General features: G+C 35.2%; 1 protein-coding gene across 3 annotated transcripts in view; it reads right to left on the reverse strand.

Moving 5' to 3' along the window:
* ARFGAP3 (ADP ribosylation factor GTPase activating protein 3) overlaps window positions 1–21,975 on the reverse strand; it is a 36,986-nt gene that overhangs the window by 9,547 nt on the left and 5,464 nt on the right. For 2 of the 3 annotated variants that reach the window (XM_026114087.2, XM_064516505.1), the window contains exons 2-12: window positions 20,875–20,993; window positions 19,741–19,813; window positions 16,769–16,900; window positions 14,633–14,716; window positions 12,302–12,383; window positions 11,854–11,913; window positions 11,601–11,645; window positions 10,103–10,149; window positions 7,320–7,465; window positions 3,512–3,637; window positions 2,818–2,943 (exon numbers count right to left, since the gene is read on the reverse strand). In XM_026114087.2, coding sequence (XP_025969872.2) covers window positions 2,818–2,943; window positions 3,512–3,637; window positions 7,320–7,465; window positions 10,103–10,149; window positions 11,601–11,645; window positions 11,854–11,913; window positions 12,302–12,383; window positions 14,633–14,716; window positions 16,769–16,900; window positions 19,741–19,813; window positions 20,875–20,993 — 1,040 coding nt within the window. The remainder of the gene's footprint in view (window positions 1–2,817; window positions 2,944–3,511; window positions 3,638–7,319; window positions 7,466–10,102; window positions 10,150–11,600; window positions 11,646–11,853; window positions 11,914–12,301; window positions 12,384–14,632; window positions 14,717–16,768; window positions 16,901–19,740; window positions 19,814–20,874; window positions 20,994–21,975) is intronic. The other variant, XM_026114086.2, reaches the window with a different exon arrangement.

The raw sequence follows: 21,975 nt of genomic DNA on the forward strand, positions 1-21,975 counted from the left end.
CATATCAAAACTGCAAGGAACACATGGCTATTTATAAGAAAAAAAATGAAGCATGTTTGTTAGTTCTAGCAGTACCTTATCTTGACCATTTCCCCTTTATCTAAATATATAAGGACAACGCTACAAAAAATGCAATATTTTGATTTAAAAAAAAAAAAAGCCAAAGATGAAGAATTTCCCTTAGTGATTAAATAAACTGTCCTAAAGATTTGGTATGATTAGGATAGCCAATACGATGATCAAAACAACAGGAGGCCAGCAGAATGCGATCATTCAGTAGAAACAAGCACAGGATGTTAAAATTGGCATCTGTGTTCTGCAAAAAGCACCTTTTAAAAAACATTCTCTGTTTTCGTGTTACAAATAGTCAGGACACTGTTTTTGCAGTTTATGGGAGATGTGACATCTTCAGCAGCAAGGTCTCCCATGACTGTACACATGAAGCATCAAGGACAAATTTGGGATGAACTTCTACAACGATTTTCTCCTTTTCTCCCCTGAAGGGCAAAGGGAAGGGTATTTAGTGCTCCGAGCGAGGGAGACTCACTGCAATGGAACCTTTGTCTTCACAATCTCACCCCACAGAGTCGATGTCAGTAGAAACAATTTTCAAGAATGTAATGCAGCAACAACAGGCAGATTTTATACCCAGCAGATTCTTGAACGCATGTTTTCCTTCTGGAAAAGGCTTTTTAGTCCCTCCCTCTTCTGGATATAGGTGGAAAATCCAAAGGAAAAGTCGCAAGTATAAGTTGAAAAGAATGGGAAAGCCACTATTTGGGCCACATTACTATGCCGATTCAATTTTTACTGTTCCTGTGAGTTTAGGCTGTTTTCAGTGCAATACCGCATGCAGAACAAATAAAAGGAAGGCAGAAACTCCCAGGAAACAGCAGTACATCACAAGGTAGTAGTTGGTCTTCCAGATTTCTTTATTCAGCTGTCTCCCTCCCTTATATCAGCTTAGAAACACAGCAAGGCTCTATCTGCTTCCCTACCACCAGGATACTTTTTCTTCAGCCTGACTTCTTCGTTTCTAAGTCCTATGGTTCCTATGGTGCCAGAAAGCATAAGAACAGTATACAGCCTGCAAGGAAACTATGATATAGCAACACTAATGAAGCAATAGCAGTCTTTAAAAATTCCATACGGGTGTGTAAAAATGAACACGGTACACATGAAACAACCTGATTTCATAACAGCCATCTAAATCATAGGGGAGAGCTGGAGGCTACAAGAGCTGATTTGAATAAGATGTCCTATTTCCTGTGGTCCGTCTTTTCTCCTCAGAGTTTCACAACTTTGCAAAATACTTCCTCAGTATGCAGAAAAAAAAGCATTTAATAAAAATCAAATGTTACATTATTATATCAAAAAAACCCCAAATATAACAAAAAGGCAAACGAAAATCCCAGGATTTTTAGAAGCTTTAACCACATATCTATACCTTGAAACATTTAGCTTTCTTGTGGGATGGGGGATAGGCTTCTGGGTTTTTTTACCTTCACATATTTTACTCTTAATTTACAGATACACATCATCGCTATAATAGCCAGCACAATTATTTTGCCTTTGGCTATATACTAGCATGATACTAAAATTACTTTGCCTCTATTTCAAAGCCATAACTTGGAATAAAAAATAATTACTGCCTTATAAACTTTACCAAGACCAACAATCTGACATTATGCTTTCTTTAAAGAGAGAATGAATTTGTATACCAAATCCAATCAGGTTCTACTGTTGCTACAGTAGAAGAACAAGAGACAGAAACAGCTAGGTCACAATTTATCTTCTAATTATTGAACCAAAACACATTAAAAAAGTCTCTTCCATAATTCATAATTTATCTGCTACTGGACTTATGAATAATTTGGGAGCAATAAGAGTTCTTTCCAAGGAACAAACAGGGAAGCACTGAAATGATACATATTTTATTTTACAAGAGTGCTGCCAGTTTACTTGGTACCACGTTTGCATTTCTGCCACTACCGATTACGTTACAAAGCAATGACATTGATGCATTTGTGTTTTTATTTGCCTATCTACAGGTAACTAGGTACAATTTTTCATGCTTTTTGGCAGCAATCCAGTAAAAGCAGTTAATAAAAGCACCACCTGTTTCTACCCACCAGTCCAGAAACAGCTGTTTAATCGTGATTAGTGCCTGTAGGACTAATCCTTTTTTGCTTCCCTTCTAACACCAGTATTTAATATATATTGTATTTGTGCTCTGACAAAAAATACTTCAATTATTTTAAAGCTAATTATTTACATTTTATGTTCAAATTATTTAAAGTCTATACTGTGGAAATACTGGAGGCATGTAATACAATACATCTGACGCACAATATATCAGAAAGATAAAACTTTTTGCATTTGACACGTGTCTAGTTGAAAGACTGATGCGCACTGTATTAAACATAGTAGAAGATGGTACCACAATAAACAAAGAAAAACAAGTCATTCTGATGAAAAAACACTAGATTCAGTATATAGTAAATTAAAGTTTAATGTCAACTGCCTTTGCAAATAACCAGAGACTAGATGCGTATCAGACCTGAAGAAGACATAATGCAGACCACTTTCCCCTCAGAAGAAAATATCTCATCTTCTTTCTAAATGCATTTACCATTGACATACAGTCAACTATTTTACGACTTTTCTCATTTAGATATTGTTCCCTGAAAACATAACAGGTACGTAGACCTGTGCAACTGTCTTTTCTGATCTTATGTTTCAAACATATTGTGTACATTTGAGTACATACCTTGCATATACTTCCACTCCGACTCAAACAAAAAGCTGATACATTACCTTGAACTAGAAGAAGAAAAATATGAGTCTTCTACATCATCAGAGTACTTTTTCTTCGGTTTTGCAATTGTAGGTGTTTCCTGTTCTATTGTTTGCATATCTGAGACGACTGAATGGGAAATGCCGCTGGGGACAGAAGGAAAGTAATTATGTGAGGAGATGACAAAATTCATACTCTAAAAAAATGAAACCCTAAATACAGTTTCTGAGCTTGCTGTTAATGCCTAAGCTATACAAACATTAAGACAGACTGAGAGACTGACTCCTGGAAAAATCAGCTGCCATTCTCTGAAGTAGTGACAAGACTTTTGAACAGACTTCTGAGACCATTTCAGCAGTTGTAAAACATGGTAAAGTGATTTTTTCAAAGTCTTGCCTTGTAATACATACACTATGCTTTGGTTTGTAGTATTCACTGGAAATATTCCTGCCATCCTCCTCCTCATCAGCTATCTGGGGCAGAAACCCAAAAGATACCCTACAATTTAAGTTACTGCCTGTCTGGCAGAGTAAAACTTGAATCCATCAGAAGCAATCCTGCTCCTTCCCCTTGACAAATACTAGATGTTTTGATGATATAGCTTAAGTTTCCATAACACACTTCAGTACATTTTTTCATTTCCTAAGTAAAATCAAGAGTAACTGTACTGAAACTACAGAGTATATTTAACATAGTTTACAGAACTTCACATACCTTCTGCTGCTGCCAAATCCAATGCCAAGTCTCTCTAATTCATTTTTCTTCTTATCAGATAGATTTAACTTTTCTTCTTTTGTTTTAATATCAAGATCTCTGTAGGCCAATCGTAAAGATGATACACTAAAACAAAACATACGGCTAATGTATAACTGTAAAATGCTAAATGTAATGCCCAACCCACTAATATTGGTAGAAAATTAGCAATATATATTGTAACCCTGAATTTTTTATATTCCGTGTCTACTGAAAATACTCATTATTAATGGGACTGAATTCCAAACATAATGATGGGAGAAAGCCAAGAGAGAAGACAGTCTAAAGAGTACCCGAGTCTGTGTATGCACAGATAGTCTTTTTCAATATGAATGTGAAATACTGTACTGTTAGAATTCACGATACAGTTTTGCATCATCATTAAGTCAACCTGAAGGGGTTTTGTTTGTCTTTGCAATCTTAAGTGCATGCGATACCAAATAATTCTCAAAATTATCTGACCCTGATATACTACAGTACTGTAGCATTTGGAATACAACACCAGTAATGCATTCCCTTGATGTGCAGCTTGGCCCCTGCTATGTCTGTCTCTGCCTTTTGCTGTCTCCCTCCCTCCTTTCCTGCTTCTAGGAGCTGGTTTTATATACTTCATATACTTCTTGTATATACCCGAGAGGCAAGTGCTAAAGATAGGCTGTACCTCCCCCTCATTGATGGTGCATCCCCCTGTCTCCAAAGTGTCTGAGAACGTGGGGAGAAGGAAACCTTTGTATCCCCAAAATGGAATATATTCTGGGTAAAGGAACCTATGAAGCAACCACAATCAGGGCCTTCTGCACAGCTGGCAACACGTTTTGTCATCTGAAACAGCCCCATAATTCAGATAATATAGTTTCTTTTTTTTCTGAGATGTTGTGGACTTTCCTAAATCTCAAAAAAATCTTATCAATAAATTATTTTTCAGCAGTACTAATGTCACAGGAACAAAACAGTTTTTAATCTTGATTACAGAATTATAAAAACACTGCTTAATTTTATCTGTTAGGTTAAAAGGTATACAAATAGTCATTTCAATAGGGAATGAAGCAATGTTTAATTCCTAAGTTGTGACTGGCATAAAATACAAATGAACACTACCAGAAAAAAGATAAATGAGGTTTAGAATGCCGCCAGTAGACTTTCTGCCTTAAGTAGATAAGTACTGTTGTCTTTGTAAACACACATTTCTGTTCTAACTTTCCACCCATTTCATGCAGAAGTGGAGATGAGAAGGAAACAGGCTTTTGACCAAGGAATATCATCTTCCAGTGTGCGTCCTACCCACTCCATTGCTGAAACAGGCTCTTTCTGGCTTGCTTGTCCCACACATGCATACATAATTTTAAACAGGAGGACAAGATGCCCCTACCACGAGGACAAGACGTTCCCACCTTGCTTATTAGCACACTCTGCTGGGAGACAAGAATTGCCGAACCTCTCAGAAAGAAAAGAGCACAGAATTTAGTCTTCTTACTTCCCAAGCAAGGGATATAAGTACTAGCCTAGTATATAGCGTGGGACATTTCACCTCCAACTGCATTTCAAAAAGGGGAGTGATCTTAATCACTTGATGTTTAGGTGTCCTTTGACTGGGGCCTTCAGACTTGGATCCTTGAATCAACTAAGTCTTACGTTCAGATGCTTACAACAATAAAAGTCAAATATAAAATAGAATCTACTTGTTAAATCATTTTTGAAAACAATAAAATCAGAAAAGGTTATCTTCAAAGCACAGAATATGTTCAGGGAAGTTTTTCATCAATTTTTATCGTTTAGAATTGATGTTACATGGAAAACTGAATATAGTGACTGAAGAGTCAATTTGAAACTGCTACTGAAAAAAAATCTACCCAGTACTTTAAGGAGAAAGATTACAAGCTTACTTTATAAAAGCTATTTTATCAACATCAAAATATTCTTATTTGCTGCCAGTTAAAACAAAGAGGGGTACTGATCAATTTTTTTAAGTAGCTCTAGTTGTCCATTCTCTTGCCAGTGCACAGCAGAAAATGAAGAAACAGTGCGCCATTCGAAAATTACATTTTAAATTTAAATCTCAGCATTGTTTTTCCTTCTAAGTACTATACTACAAAAGCATCATTTCAATTCCAGCCATATTACAAAGTCACACTGAATTAATTCATTAAAACTCATGACTTCAGCTTTTTATATTAAAACACAGAAATTACTTGGAGGCTAATGCAATTTTTAAAATATTCACCCTCCTCTAATTTTGGTATATACCGCCATCTACAGGTAAAAATCCAAAAAGTTTATCTTAAAAAAAAAAATGCCTCTAACAGGATCAGACCCGTAACCTGAAGTGTATGTGCATCCCTCACATTTGCAGACATTTTTGGAGGATCCTGGCCACTGCAGTCACTCATGTTACATGCTGTTTGAAAGCACAGTACAAGCGCCCAGGACCACATTGCCAAGATATCAGGTCACATTCTGCTAAGGTTGCCTTGGACTTAAAAATTGTGTACTGACACAAAAGTTTCTGACCCAAAAGCAGAATCACTATTTGGGACTTCATTCTTTAATAATACTATTCATTTTGGAAGAATAGCAACTAATAACAAGCAATCATTATTCTTTTTATTTTGTACTATGTTCCTCCTATTCAATACACTGGTACTTTTCCAGCAATCGCTAAGAAGCATGACTTTGTTGTAAAAATGCTTAAGGAAAATGAATGATTCCCTTGCGATTAATATTTTTGAGACATACAAAACATCTATTTCTGCATAGGTAAAAGGTGAGCAAAAGGAACAGGGAAGAGACTATAGGCCAAAGACCTTGGTACCACAAATCCCAAGTGATCCTGTAATTATACAATAATTCAGAGCATATCTTAATAGGTTATAAATATGATGCATCTTAGCAGTTAAAAGAGAGGACTTTAAGTTTACAGCAGTAAAAGTTTATGCTAGCCAATTCTCTACTAGACTAATTTTGATGACAACTACTAGAATGCTGGAAACCGAAAACAAGTATTGGAAGAAAGCTGTGGAAAGAATTACAGAACAGTGCATCATGAGCTTTAGGACTGAGCTAATGAAGATGGACTAACTGATTCAAGGCCTTAGACAAAAATATTCAAAGGCTTTTGGGGAAAATGAAGGCATTTCCAGTATGAACCTCCCAAAACTTATGGAGGCAATATCCAGCAATACTTAAATGACTCCCTGCCTTCAGCAGAGAAGCTCTTACAAATACTCAATTTCATTTGTACATATTGGATATGTTCCCCATGCTCTTAAGAAGACTGTTTCAGTTCACTACCTTAAAAAAAAATAAAAAGGTAAAGAAAATTTAAGAGGCAAAATCTTCACGGTAATACTTAAACTTAACATTTACTTACATTTTAGTTCACATTTTAATTATGTATCAGTAAAACACCTCCTTATTTTCTGTTTTAAATAAAAGAACATTAATAACACTAAGACTCTAAGACTTTTTGTTTGGTTGTATTTTTGTTTTTTTTAAACTGCACTGGGCTACTTCTACAGGAAGCCTTCAACTGTAGAAATATTCAACCTGTAATATTCAATGGTATACTTCGAAGAAAAAAAAAAAAGAAAAGGTCAATGGAACAATTGCTTTTTGGCCCACCTCAGCCATATTTCAGGAGTTTTATTTAAGCAATAACTGAAGTTTTATTTGCATAAACTAGTCTTTTTCAGTATTTAAAATGCTGACAATTACTTCATTAATATGAAATCAAGTATCATGTTCTACCATTATACAGACAATTCATACTTACAGTGGCTCTTCCTTCTCAGTTCTCTTACTGATGTGAAGATCATCATGCTCCTTCATTTTATCTACAGCTTGCGCTCGTTTTTCAATCTCATTAAAGCTTTGGTTGCTCACTTTTTGTGCCCCCAAACCACCTTTTTTGGCACCGAGCTTGATTTATTAAAAACAAAAAACAAAAACAAAACCCCAACATTATAACTGAGACAATCACCTCAGCTGGCTTAATGGTCAACTTTGAAAGCAATTGCAAATACTGCACTCTGTTCTGGAGGATAGACAAACAGCAATGAAGACTTGGAGCAGAGAAAATAACAGTTTTTTACGTTTCGATCCTCTACACACTTTTTGGAAGGGCTACTAACTCTTAGAAATGTAGTTAGCTCTACAGTCAACTACTACTACCTAAAAATTGTAATGCTAGAAAGTGTTATAATTACAATTGATCAGAACTTGTCTTGTTCAATTAAAGGTTACATCATACGGCACAACTTTAGCTTCATAAAAGTAATTTTGGTGTGTAGAAATAGCAGAATAAAGTTTGTTGCAATGGAACCATTTGGTGCTAGTTCACTTAATTTGCAAGTTAAATACAGAAGTGGTAAAGATTCTTGAACTAGTTCTCACTCGCCAGTGTTATTGTTTCTAATTTTATGATTAAGGATAGCTGCATCCATATTTTTAATAAATGTGTACATAGATATTTAATAATTTATAGTAGGAGAGCAATATCCAAGTTTTGTACATATGTAAGTATGCAACATTCATAAACATGCAATGATTAGTCTTTGCATGTGACAAAGCGTAGTAAACTTTTTTTAGATAAACACACCAGCTGACAGGTTACAGTTTTACACTATTCTTTTAAAATAATTCTATTTCTAGTTCCTATTATTTCAATAGAAGAATACATATTCTTTCACTCTGATTATCACTGATTAAAAAAAACACAGAATATTATCAGTATGAAGAATTACAATGATGTTGATCAGAAGTGGCGCAGCACTCAGTCTCAGTATCCCATATGTTTATTCCTCACCTGCAACACTGCAGCAATATTTATTTTCCCATTACATTCATCTTAACCCACTTTAAAGTCTTCATGTAAGAGCTCTGGCCTGTGTACACAGAGAATAGTGTAGTTCACACTGTACATGCACCTCTGAACCCACTCATGTACTTCTGACTGTAAGGGAACATACCTGCACAAATCATTTAGAGTAGATCAGAAATTCTTTTTGCATATTAGGGCCCTCTAGTGGGAGCAAGGATTAATGGGCTTCAATCTAAATGAATCTTCTGCTCCAGTAAGACTTGAAAATCTTTGCCATACAATGGCCAAGACTTACAAGAAGTGAATAATATATTGTCAGCCTAATAGCCTAATATTAGGGCGATTTTCTTGGGACTCAGGAGCCACATATTCAAAATTAGACCAAAGAACACACTGAACCTCCCATATTATATGCAAGTACTGTAACCACGTCAATGGATGTCATCCTGTAGCACACAGGCTACTAATTCATCCGTGAAATACTTCTGGGGGTTTACAAGAAGAAAGAGAAGTTAGCTCACCATCAGATGCAATTACCCATACAGAGGTCAGAACCTCCAATTAGTTGTTATATTTGCAGATCCTAAAAAATGTTGAAAATTACTGCATTGAACTGTTTTAAAAAGTAGGTGCACCTATCTTTCCTTCAGTCTTGCTTTGAGCATTCCTTCAAAGAATGGATGGAAATGCCTTTTCTCAGAGAAGGGTACATGATAGGGAATTAAATAATGCAAAAGTGTACCTCTGCGACACTAAGTTCTAGAGGGAAACACATCATTGCCAGCTTTTCCTAGCTAGCTTGAACAGACATCTTACTCAGTTTTCAGGTTCCTTGAACACCGTTCTGAGAAATGCAACCCTCTTCATGCCTTCTATAACAGAAACTAGATGCCTAAGAAAGGGTTAGGATCCCATCCTGAGACAAGCCTCTAAACTTGCATGCTGGAACACTTAATTGTGATACTGAATGTTCAAGCAGTTTATGAATTCAACCAAATACCATACTACCATACTGCTGTCCTGTGTGTAAGTTGCTTCAGAAATTAGCATATGAAAGTCTCAAACCCACCTTACATTGACAGGTTATGCCACATACGCATATTGACCCAATTAAAAGAACTATTGGAACTCCCTCTGTTTTCAGGACTTGCGACAGAAATATCTCAATGCCAACTTCCTCAGGCTAGCATGAAAGACTGAAGAAGCCCTGCTATCTAATGGTAGCCCATGTCTGTTAAGCAAAGAGAAGAGTTACAGAGCACCAGGTTGAATTGCAGGGACACTGGTTGTGAACAGAACTGTACAAAAGTGCGATACAGACCTTGACTTCAAAACACATTTTGACATTTTTATTTTCCTCATTATTGAAAGATATCACCTGCTATTCAGGTCCAGACAGCCCATGAATAAAATGATGTTCAGACATACATGTGAAAGTCAACACAGTTCAGTGAGCTGCATACATGCACACAGACTTAGAATTTAACTGAGGTCAGAAAACAGCCCACAGATCTTAAGTACTCTACTACATAGTAACAATAAACCATCAGACAAATTCATCTTAGCAACAAGCCATTTTGTAACAGATCTATTCTATTTTAGTGTCCATACACTGTTACTGATACAAGTGCTGTTTAGTTTTTTTTGATTTACATGCTATATTTCCATACTGCAATCTACATATTTCCAGAGATCTACAATACAGATAAAAATATGCATTAATTATATACACTTACCCCCTTTTTAACTTGATTTGGCTTCTTTTTTATGAAGGAGGTGTTCTCTGCAAGGATTAAACGTACATTACTTGACATACAATTTTATTAATATCAGAACTGCTGAAGCTAATTTCCACAATTTCAGCCACAAAATAGTGGTTTTGGAATTTATTTTAATGCCTTAAAGTATTACAGTTTCTACGTGGAGAGATTTAAAACTAAACAGTTTCAAGGAAGAGAGCTGTGAACAGTACCAAGCAAAGGTGGGAAAGAGTCCCTGATATAAGCATACGGCATCTCTTACCAATAGTCAGTAAGAAAGCAATCAGAGTTCAATTATCAGTTCTGGATACCTACTAGTAAACAGAACAGGAATGTGGGACTTGCCAGTCTAAATCAGATTACAGGTCTGTTGAATCTAGAATCTTTTTCAAGATAAACTGTATCCTGCACAGAAAGGTACTGGCCATGCATGAAAACTGATGATACAGGTAAAAGTACCTGCACCGACAAAATCATGACAATTATCAGAGGTGATAACATTCTGTATCACTGAATAACCAGCCAGTTTTGTTCAATTGCCTAAATACAGTATTAGGAGTCTAGCTTAACACAAACTTTGAAAATTCCAGCTGTAACGCTTTGTATTAAATCTTCTAACTTGAAAAAGGAATGAACATGCATTCTGCTTTGCATAAAATCTGATACAACTCCTAATCTTTACGTTTTTAATAAGACCCCAGTAGGACTGACTACAGGAAAACTGTGGTGTGCCTTATTGACAGCTACATTGAGCCAGCCTGTAAATCTCCCACAATCAAATTGTCAATCAACAAAAACTACTGAATACTTGTACATAAAAGAAAACTAGTTTAAGATGAAATTTAGCTGGAAACAGGAAACGGCAAACAGAACAGAGACTCTTGGCATAAAATAGAAGCTTGTAATGTCAACAATAAATAAAGCACTTGTTTTATGGGAATATGTGTTACAGATATAAATGAGCAAACTGTGAAGTGTATGTGGTAACGATATTTTTCCTATACCGTAGTGCCCATCTCATAAAAACAGTGACTATAAAAACAGTGATGTAGACCAGGCCTTCTTTAAATATTGGGGTAGACCCAGTGACCACTTTTTTTTTCCACTAACACTGTGATGATCCATAGAAAGATGAATCATCTATGTATTTTATTCTATTCTATCCTATTTTCCTCAACTGTTTTATTTACATATAGTATGATGCATTCTTCAGTGTTACTTAAATTAAGATTCTAGACACTGAAGATTTTGTATTATAAATACTGTTTTTTTCTAGTTGAAATTATATGTTTAATTTTCTAAAAGGGAAGCAAAAGCTAAGTCTAGACAGAAAAATGGATCTATTAGTACAAAATGGGTTTGCTTAAAGTACATAGCAGGCTGTTAATCACAGCACAATGCTCTATTCTGCCTGTGTGCTTTAAATATAAGATCTGAAGCAGCCTAACAGGAGGTGTAAAATATTAATGGTCACCTTTATTAGGTGTGATGACTGCAGCACTTAAATTCATTGAGTCAGCTAAAATAAGAGAGAGAAAAACAGAACACAACCAAGTAAAATTAATTTCTTATTGTTTAACAGAAGAAATTATAATACAAATTGGTCTGTTTCGTGCACATCAGTATTAAACTAAGAATTGCACACCTCATCCCAGTCAAACATTCTCTGTAACAATGAATACTTAAGTGCGCTATATCGGCTGCTATCTTCTGCTTACACTCATTACCTAATGCAGCTTTTGGTGATGCACTAAGGCAATCGACACTTGGTCCATGCTCTGGTCCACCTAAAAACATAATAAGTAACAAGGATGAGAGTAACAGAAGGCTCATTAGAATACTTAAAATATCAAAACACAATTCTTTACCCCCAAACTCTTTTTTGATATAGACATCACAGCATGTTACTTCTGTCATAACTTTACTTGCTACTAACAAAGCAGCAGACACCCAAAGATTCACTTGAAATCTTCTGAATCAGATTTTAATTTGGATTTCTTATTAAACGCTGTTTATAGAACATTCAGTCCCCCACATTCCAACATAATCCTTCTAGGAACTCCTTCCCCCAAATTCTTAAATTATTAGTATGGTTATACTCTTTAACTATTGAAGTAGTGTAAACATAAACAGACTATCAGAAAATGCAGCTTACTGTTAAAGGATCAGTCATACCTTCATGGCATTCTGGAATATTTTCTGAAGTTTTCTGCTTCAGAGAAATTGGCTCTGACGATCCCCATTCTGTGTCCTTCACCTTGAAAGTAATTATGAAATCAAAGTGCACACAAAACATAAATATGAGTAGTGTTCTCATGGACTGCTTGACCACAACTGATTACTTTAACATTAGATTCTTACGACTACAGCTTCCAGGTTTAGAAGAGGTTCTCAGGAAGAGCAGTCATTAATAGTTACAGAAATTTATTTTGCCTTTATTAAGGGCTGTCATTTTGAAAAACACTGCTGAGCATCTGCTTTTCTCTCTGAGGAATTTCAGTATGTTTACCACCTGAAATAATAATATTCATTTTAATAATGTTTTAGATTTATTTATTGAATGTTGCTTATTAATTTTTAACCTATAACAATAATACAGTATAGAAGATCTGGATCATTTATTTACACATAATACAACCCCTTTCCCTACACTAGTCCTATTTTCTAACTTTTTAATTTTTGATGCTGTGCTGTCTTGCTGAAGAGTCCTCTCACCTCCCTCAGACACACCCTACTCAGCAGGCAGACTTGCAACCTAGTCACAAAAACACCTGGCTGGTATCATCTTTCCCACCAACACTGTGCCACCGCCAGTTCATGCTGGTTCTTCCTTAGAACCTCTGTCTCAAAACATCATTCATATCTAGACAATCTCTTGCTCTGAGGTATGCAGACCACTTTGTCTTTAACCCCCTTCCTTCAAGGCTAGCCAAAAAGTTTGCTGTGGAAATGTATTTATTTTTACCCATAACTTCTCTTATTTCATTTTTTAAACTCTTTTATGGGGTTTCGTATCAAGTTCCTACTTGTCGTCCAGACCACAAAAACATTTACAACATTTCTCTACTTAAGCTGCTTTCTCTCTAGCTTGCCTCAGTTTTCTTTCATACTTCTCTCTCGCTCACTTTCAAGCATTCTTACATGTTGCCTTTTACAAATAGAAATACTCCACTTATTTTTATACCATCAGGGCAGATGGTCTCCTGATGAAGACAGAGCACTTGAATTCACAAGCATTGTGTTATTTTTGTCTTTGTAAAAGCATTGCTGTATAGTAGAGTGACCTTTCCAATCTGTAAAATGGAAACACTCTTTCCCTGGTTCAAAGATGGTGAAAAGTATTTCTGTAAGTCAATATTGGCTGTAAAAGAAGTTCCTAAAATAAAAAAGAGCAAAAAAGCTGAATTTCCATTTAAAGATGCACCACTTTCTGAAACCTTACAAATATAACAAAAACGTTACATTTTTAATGCCACAATTGAAAAAATAAAAGAAGAAGGAAACTACCTCATTTTTCATTTAAATTACAGTTGATATTTCTCTCCTTGAACTTCCCAGCTATGTCTGGTCACTAAAATTCATGTCATTTTTCCTGTGTTCTTCACACAGTTTAAGATACAAGCAAATTGCATAGGCTTGTATTATCTGCTGCTGATGTACATGAACGACGACACTGTTACAACAGGGTAATGGATACGAATATAAACTGGTGAAGAGGTTTCACAACAAAAACTAATCTGATATACCTGAGCTCTGCATTCTTCTCTATCCCAAAATATGCCTCATGATGACACTTGCATTTAGATGTCCACAGACTGCAATTATACTAGAAAGCAATTATACTAGAACACTTAGTATTGTTGAAACTTTTTAGGAATACTAGATGTCCTAATAACTTAATTGCTCTAAGTTTAAGATCACAATTGCTAAAGCTGTTTTCACTACAGACATCTGCATTTTTCAAATACCAGACTCTTCTGAGTCTCTAGAGAACAAATTTGTGCAATAAAGGCAGCATCTATCACTACAAGGCACTGGGGCAGAAGTGGGATCAAATAAATCAGAACCAATAGTAGCAACTGCCTTCAGAATGTTACTTCAGCTTTTAAAAGATGATGCAAGTATTTTGGAGGAAGAAAAAGCTTTTGCTTAGCAAATGTTTTAAGAACTATTAAACTTTATCCAAACTTATCTTACAGTAAATTTAAATCAGGGCACCCCAAGTCAGCAACCATGAGTCTAAGTGGGATTGTAAGCCTAAGAAAAAACATAGTTTCATTCCACATTTAGCTACTATTTGGGTCATTCTAAATTATCATCTGATAAAGTGGTTCACATCCAAGAAGAATTTTGAGACACACAGAAGGAAAAGCAGATGAATGTTAACTCACCAACCTATCCTTTCTCTTAAAGGTTTTCTTTCAGGGTTTAATCTCCATCATAGAGCACGTAGTTAACATAAGTGTTTTAGAAAACTAAGAAGAATTAAATACAGGTAATCTGTACCTTGGGAGAAACATGAGATGCGAAAAAGTCTTCCTCTTTGTGTTGAGGTGACACAGGTGGCATTCCACATCCATCTGTCCACAGCTAGAATTAAAAAAGAAAAAAATTCATTTCCTTTTTTAATTTTACAAGACAATTGTATCGTTTAAAATGTATTAATCTTAAAACTTCATTATTTTCACAATAAACATTTATTGATTTTTGTTGATAAATATCTTCCCCTACAAATATATTTGAGCTTCAGTAACTGACATTCTGTTTTTGATTGGGCATGTCTGTGAAGTCTTCCTTTACATTACCTATTTCCTTCCTAGCAAAATGCTCAGTGGGAGCTCTGATGCAGTAACACAGCCACCACTAGAGCTTTATAATAGGCAAGTTCTTCATATTACCTGTAAGATTTTTTCTCCAATATTCTTATTTTGCACAAAACAAAAAAACTATGAACACAATACTGTTTTGGAAACAGTTTTCTGAATTGTCTCAGTGTGGTTTGATACTCTGATTAATGTTCCCACCTAGTCTCCGAGTCCCAAAACCTCCACCATTGTTAAAGCACAGTTTTCTAAGATGCTAACAATTTTGAGCTATGCTTGATTTCAAGGAAGGCTAAAAGACTCACAATGCTGCAAGTTGTTGTTAGAATCCTGCAGGTCAGGACTTCATCTGTGACCTGCAGTCCAAGATCACTCATAGGCAAATCATTTCTAATGGTTATTTGTACTATGTGCAAAATATGCACAACCAAAAATAGTAACCTCTTTCAAAAAAGTTACTGAACATGTAACGAGCTTACTTCATCATTAAGCAATCAACTGAATCAGTAATTTAGAGAAGTCTTTTTTTTTTTTTTTTAACATGACTGTTGGGGGGGAGATTGGTACTAGAATTAATGCTTTAAAATAACATATCTGAATAATTTACTACAGCTATTTAGATAGCACATCATCACTTAAGCTTGTAGTATACAACTTAAAAACATGTCTTATTTTAAAATATTTAGTAAATATGATTAATATCAAGCTATATTTGGATGGAATCTGTAGTTGAAATGAGACAATAATGGTTCTTCAAAATATTTTTCGGGGCATGTACAGCCAATTTAAATACACATGGTATATTAAAAGTTTATGAATATGTTTTACATCTAAGGTTGTTAAGAAACAAGACAAGAAACATTCTCTGAAGTTAGCAATATGAACCATATTATCTATAACACTTATAATATTGTAATCTATTAAATTTCATACCACTATTTGACACCTAGATCAGGAAAAAGAAAAGCAAAAAAGCTTATTTTTTAAATTCCCACTCTGTTTATCAACTTGAAATGAATTATTCATGGACTTGAACAGGCTGAATTAACCAAACAGAACATTCTTTCTCCATATGCAGAAGAGCTGTCCAACTCTTATTTCACACCTCGGCAAACACGAATTCCACATACTTTGCTAATAACTTCCTACTGTCAGTAACCTAACTTTCTTTAAGATTTTGACAGCATGCATGAACTGCTTCAACATTTTTAATGAAAACCAGCAAGTTCAGGGCATAATAGAACTTGCTAATTTTTCACATGTTTTGTGTAAAAATGATTTAAAAAACACCTCTTCAGATCAAAATCCCATTCAAATCACATATATTTTGCAATTAATTCTATTAGCATTTTTACTTTTTTACATGCTGTAATTCTCAAATAATAATTCATTTCTAAAAAGGCCAAAATAAAAAACACTGTATAGTTCACAGAGAAGTACTAGCATTTTTGTTATGCAGATACCACTAATATAATTTTGGAGCGCACTTGTGAAACAAAACAGTTCACATTTTAAAGAAGATCTGAAGTTTCTGCCTAAAACTCATAACAGTTACTGCAAGTGTTATAATCACTGTTTGAGTAACCCAGAAGTGAACCTGAAATATCAGGTTGAGCTTTAATGTCATTATTCTTCCAAACAGAAAAGATAAGTTGCAAATACTTTACTTCCCAGCTTTACCTATTCATTTCAATGTGTACTCGTACCTCCAAAAGACAAGACAATCTTTTGCATTACTAATTAGAAACTTAAAATTACTTTGGGGGAAGAGGGGAAAGCTTTTCAGAAATCAAAATGACCTAGGACCCACATTACTCACATCAGTACCATGCTTTCTTGTTGCTTGTGTTGCAAGAGATTTAATCTTTTCCTTGTAAAGTTGAGCACCACGACTGTTATACTTTGCATTGCTGTCATTTGTTGTGCATCCATATTGATGGAAAAAAGCAGACTATGAAGCAGAACATACAAAATGCTATGAGAAACAGTTTAAAAACTAATACATTCAATATGAAAGAATTACTGCAATGTAGCAAAATACTCTGCTCCCCTGTCTAAATCTGACTGGTGTATAAATAAAACAACAGAAAACCCAAGCACATTAGCAAGTTATTTAAAAACATACACAAGCTTCTCATCACATACAGAGAATCCAAGTTCTAAAACTAGCTATAGAAAGGAAGAGGTAATTGATTCCCAATACTTGCGCTACAAAGGACATTCCTGATATTCTAAAAGTCACTGCCTCACTTCATCTCTGGCTTGCTAAGGAGAACACTGTATGTTCAATTACATCTGAATAAATGCACACAGGTCTTCCTTAAAGTGGATATACACACACCCACGCATATAAATGAAATACATTTTATTCAGATTTAGGGTCTTAAAGCAAAAGCAAATCAATACACTTAAAATAGAGTTCCACAACACAGACAAAAAAAAGTTATTTGAAAGATTAAAACATGGAAAAGTTGGGCATTTTTTTAGTACCTAGAATGGACTAGCAAGTCATGGCATACATTCTTGCACAGAAGTACCTGTCAAACTATTACAGCAAAACATAATAAAGTATTTTCTAACAGGGTCAACATATCAAGATAACCTAACATTACAACCTCTTTTGCTGCAATTACAAAGTGCACATCTAGTATACAAGTCCCAGATTTCGTAAACAGTTTAAGCAACAATCATGCAGAAGGGATGTAATGCCAGGCAACTAACTTCCATGACTAAAGCAGTCTGAAACGTCATAGACGGCAAAAAAATGTGTATTTTTTCATTTAAATATATACTTAACATGCAGAGCTCAGTTTTGTGCATCCTAATCATAATCATAGTAGAGATTTACTCTGAAAGCAAAAGGGTCTCTGAACACTTTAGATTTTCTAGCACTCTGATACATAGCTAAAATGCTTATGAATCCTGTTTTCCAAGATTCAAGATCAACAGACTATTACAGAATACAGATGTTTAATGTTAATCTGACAATATTTCTAATTAGTAAATTAGTCATTAGTAAAAATAATATGTGGCACTTAAAAAAAAAAAAAGTAATTGCTGTTTAACACAATTGAAGGAAAGATGTTAATTCTACTTTTTAATGTTTAGGTAGTTTGCTAAACTGGTCTTCAAAGTTTCAGACATTAATCTTGCTAGGTAATCCAAAACAGGCATTATGAATTTGATATATACATATTAACTATTAGACCTCTTGGGACAATGTATGATAGGAAAGAGCAACAACCAAGCAGAAAGACAAAAAAGCAAAAAAATAAATAATTCAAATTTGTTGTTGATCATCCAGGAATATACTTCCTGAAATTAACTGAAGTACTTTTCAAACTTTGTCATATCTTCCTTCTGACTACATTAAATCCTTTGTCTAGAAAATAAAATATTTTTTCGTGCAAAATCTCTCTCTGCTGATTACTACATAAAAATCACAGTTTTGACTAAGTGGTATAACAGAAACTCAATGAGATAATTCATATAAGAGCAGTACTGAAATGGAAAGTATAAATTAAAACAAATAACAGGAAAGAAATAGAGAGAAGACATCACATTATTTCTCAAGAAGGTATGCAACTGCTCTTTAAATCAGGGAGACTGATCTGCTGAATGCCTAAGTAAAAGAAAAAGGGTTGACTGAAAAATGCAGAAGTAGAAGATAACCTGAACAATAATAATCCTGAATTAACAATTCTTTGTATGGAAGGAGACCAAAAAAAAAACCCCAAATCACAGCACAATATGAAAGCAATGGACTCGAGAAGAGAAGATAAGGCAAGCTCAAAACTGTTGAGTAAAAACCTAGGTGGAGCCAGTTTGGTTGGGGGGAGGTCACAAAACCCCTCAGGCAAGCTTGAAGTTTCTCAAAGAAACAACATTAAGGACAAAGCACAAATTACAAAAGATACAGGTTAAGCACTTAGGGGATAATAAGAAAAGTAAAAACTGCTTATGGAAGCTGCATGTTTCCAAATTAGGTGGGTCTACTTAAGGAAGCAATCTGTTATCAGCAATTATCTTCAAAAAAAAGAAAAAAAGAAAAAGAAAAAAAAGCAGTGGGAAAACAGGTACGATTCCAGAAAAGTTCACATAGGAAAACATTCTCTTTTCCAAAGGAGGTTGAGAACAATAGAGCAGTCAACATAACTTCAAATTACAAAAAATTCGTGGAACAAATTTATTTCTTAGTATCTAGGAAATCAAGTAGTAAGTAACAGCCAATATACACTTGCCAAAACCAAAACACTGCTATTTCCTGTCTCTGACAGGGCAGCATGTCCTATGTTGACTTCAATTATACCAGCAGGTAACAGTTATATCTTGACTTCAGTGAGACTTTTGACAGTGATATGATGTTTGGCAGGATATTTTCATATGGCAAGTAAGGAAATATGGTCATGAGAAAAGCTTGTGAGCTAGGTTTCGAAAACCTAGAAAACCAGCCTTCAGTAGTTAACAATGTTTCACTGTTAAACCAGACCTATTGAGCAGCAACCTGATCTGTTCTTTTCAGTGATTTTATTAGTGACTTGTACAAAAAAAAAAAAGAAAACATCTGCAGATTATACCAAGATGGAAAGGTTGCAAGAAGCTTGGAGAAAAAGAGGAGGGTATGCATGAGAAAGGTGGGGGGATGAAAAAGAGAGCAAGAAATGGTCCAGAAAAATAGAAATATCCCAGGGCGTGAGTCAATAAGAATAAACAATAGCTTCTAAGCCCAACAAGCTTCAATGTGCAAAGCAAATACTTAGGAGCAGAATATAATTCCTAGGATGTACTTACAGCATTTGCATTTCCTCCAACTTGCATGCATCTCAGTTGAAACCAAGACCAATTGGAATCCAGTTCTGTAGATCTAAGCAGAGGGAAATAATTTAAATGTTATCTTGAAAGCCATTTGAAATTACAAAAAAAAACCCAAAGATGAAAATCATGTATGACTGTAGAGACAAAAAAAACCCTGCAACAGTACACAATATGTAGAACCAATTAATAAAGTCATGCACATACAAAAGTTTGAGAAAATCTACCCTTTGATAGATAGGTTTTCCCCTTCAAAAAGCACCACTAAGATATATTTTCAGGAACAACATCTGAACTCTTCATAAACAGCAAAAGACAATCCCACGTAAGGACTAAAGTGATGATTCATACACCATATCACACCAAAAATTTTAGACCCAGTGAACATCAGGATGATTAATACTGTGATCACCAGGAATGGATTCTTAAGAGTCCTCTTGTAAGCCTCCTTCACACAGTGAAAAGGCAGCAGAGGAAGAATATTCATTTAGTTGATGAGCGATGGTTGCTCTTATTTGCAAGTCATTCTCAGATGCATTGCTCTCACTCATTTCCAACAGCATTCCATTTTGAATATGTAATTATTTACTGGGCCAAAAAGAGACATGCTCTACACACCATGCGTTAGGACATTCACCCGAAATGTGAGAAGCTCAGGCTGCAGTTTTACAGTATGACTGAGACAACCAAACAGTTGCCATCAAAGGGGGTAGCCCTTCACACGCAATCCCTCTCTCCCTAGCCCAGTACTAGCACTGGTGACACCACAGCAAGCTACTTCAGGCAGCAAAACTGGCAGAAGGCTATTTAGCTCTCTAAACTGGCTTGCTGTGGGGTCAGATGACCATTAAGACCAACATACCGTAACAGGTATGCCTAAGCAGGCAATGTGAATGGTTGCATGGTACAAATTCTACTGAACTCTGCCTATTTACCTAATTCCCAAGTAGCTATCAAATAAATCATAGCCAATGCAAATTTTTTAAAGTCTGGATCAGTAATTAATAGAAGAATGTATTTTTACCTCTAAAACACTGTTAAAGATTGCAACAAAATTCTTACCATTTTTACTATAAAAGTATGTAAGTATATAAAAGTATATAAACCACTTACCGAATAAAACTCAAATGAACACCAAGTGATCGATGGGTCCCTGAACAATCAATGCAGAGGAAAACGCCGTATGTTATGCTTGCCCAGCTAGGGTTTTTCGCTCCACAGTCAAAACATACCTGAAAGAAAATAAGGATCAGTAACTGGATTTAAGCGTAACCACTTCTTGTAATTGTATTAGGCTACCCTCACAGCGATCGTAAATTAACTAACTCATCCTTACGGTCTGAGTTGACATGACACCTTCATATTACCCTAATTTCATAGGTAAGAAAGGAGAAGTTGCACAATTTGCCCAAGCTTGTATGTCTGCAGTAATGGACAGGACTAGGCTTCATGCATTTCTGATTTCTGTCCGTGATCACAGCACACATAAACCATCAGCTGAGAATCAGTGGATTGAAGAACCTGTATCAACCTACTTCAAGCACACATCTAACACAATACTTCCCACACTACTGAAATACAAAGCTCTTAAGAAATATTTTCACCAGAGCAGCCTCTCTTCATGATGATACCACTGAACCTGCTCTTTTCGCAGTATGCACATGCAACTTCAGTATCACCATTGCTAATGACATTATATATATTATCCTTACTATAGAGTTCTTGATCCTTACAGCAAGCCAATGAAATTCCTCTGTGTGAAGAAAGTGTCCACTTTGCGTACTACACAGCCTAGCTCTCTGTGATTCCAGGCATGACTATTTGCATGATACACCACTCATATATTGATATAACAACCTTTTGACTGTTCATAACATAGGTTGGTTAAAAAGAATAGGTGCCCATAATTACTGCACAGGCAAAAAGAATTTCTTCCCCTCTGCCACTACATTAAATTCCTAACATTTAGCTAAAAATACAAAAGATATTTGTAAGTCTACATCTATTATTCTTCGCAGGTCTACAGAGTGCAGCTTTCAGGTCATGTTTCTGTAATTCTGAATTGTGTTCTTTGGCCAAGAAAAGCAAGAACAAAAAAATTTATCTGATAGAAATCAATTTTCAAATGCAAGGAAGAACATGAATTTGAACAGAAACAGCTATTCCTAGCTATTCCACGTGAATACATCTATTCTTATACTAAAGTACTTCATT

This window comes from Dromaius novaehollandiae, chromosome 1 (assembly GCF_036370855.1).
Source record: "Dromaius novaehollandiae isolate bDroNov1 chromosome 1, bDroNov1.hap1, whole genome shotgun sequence".
NCBI classification, from domain to species: Eukaryota; Metazoa; Chordata; class Aves; order Casuariiformes; family Dromaiidae; genus Dromaius; species Dromaius novaehollandiae.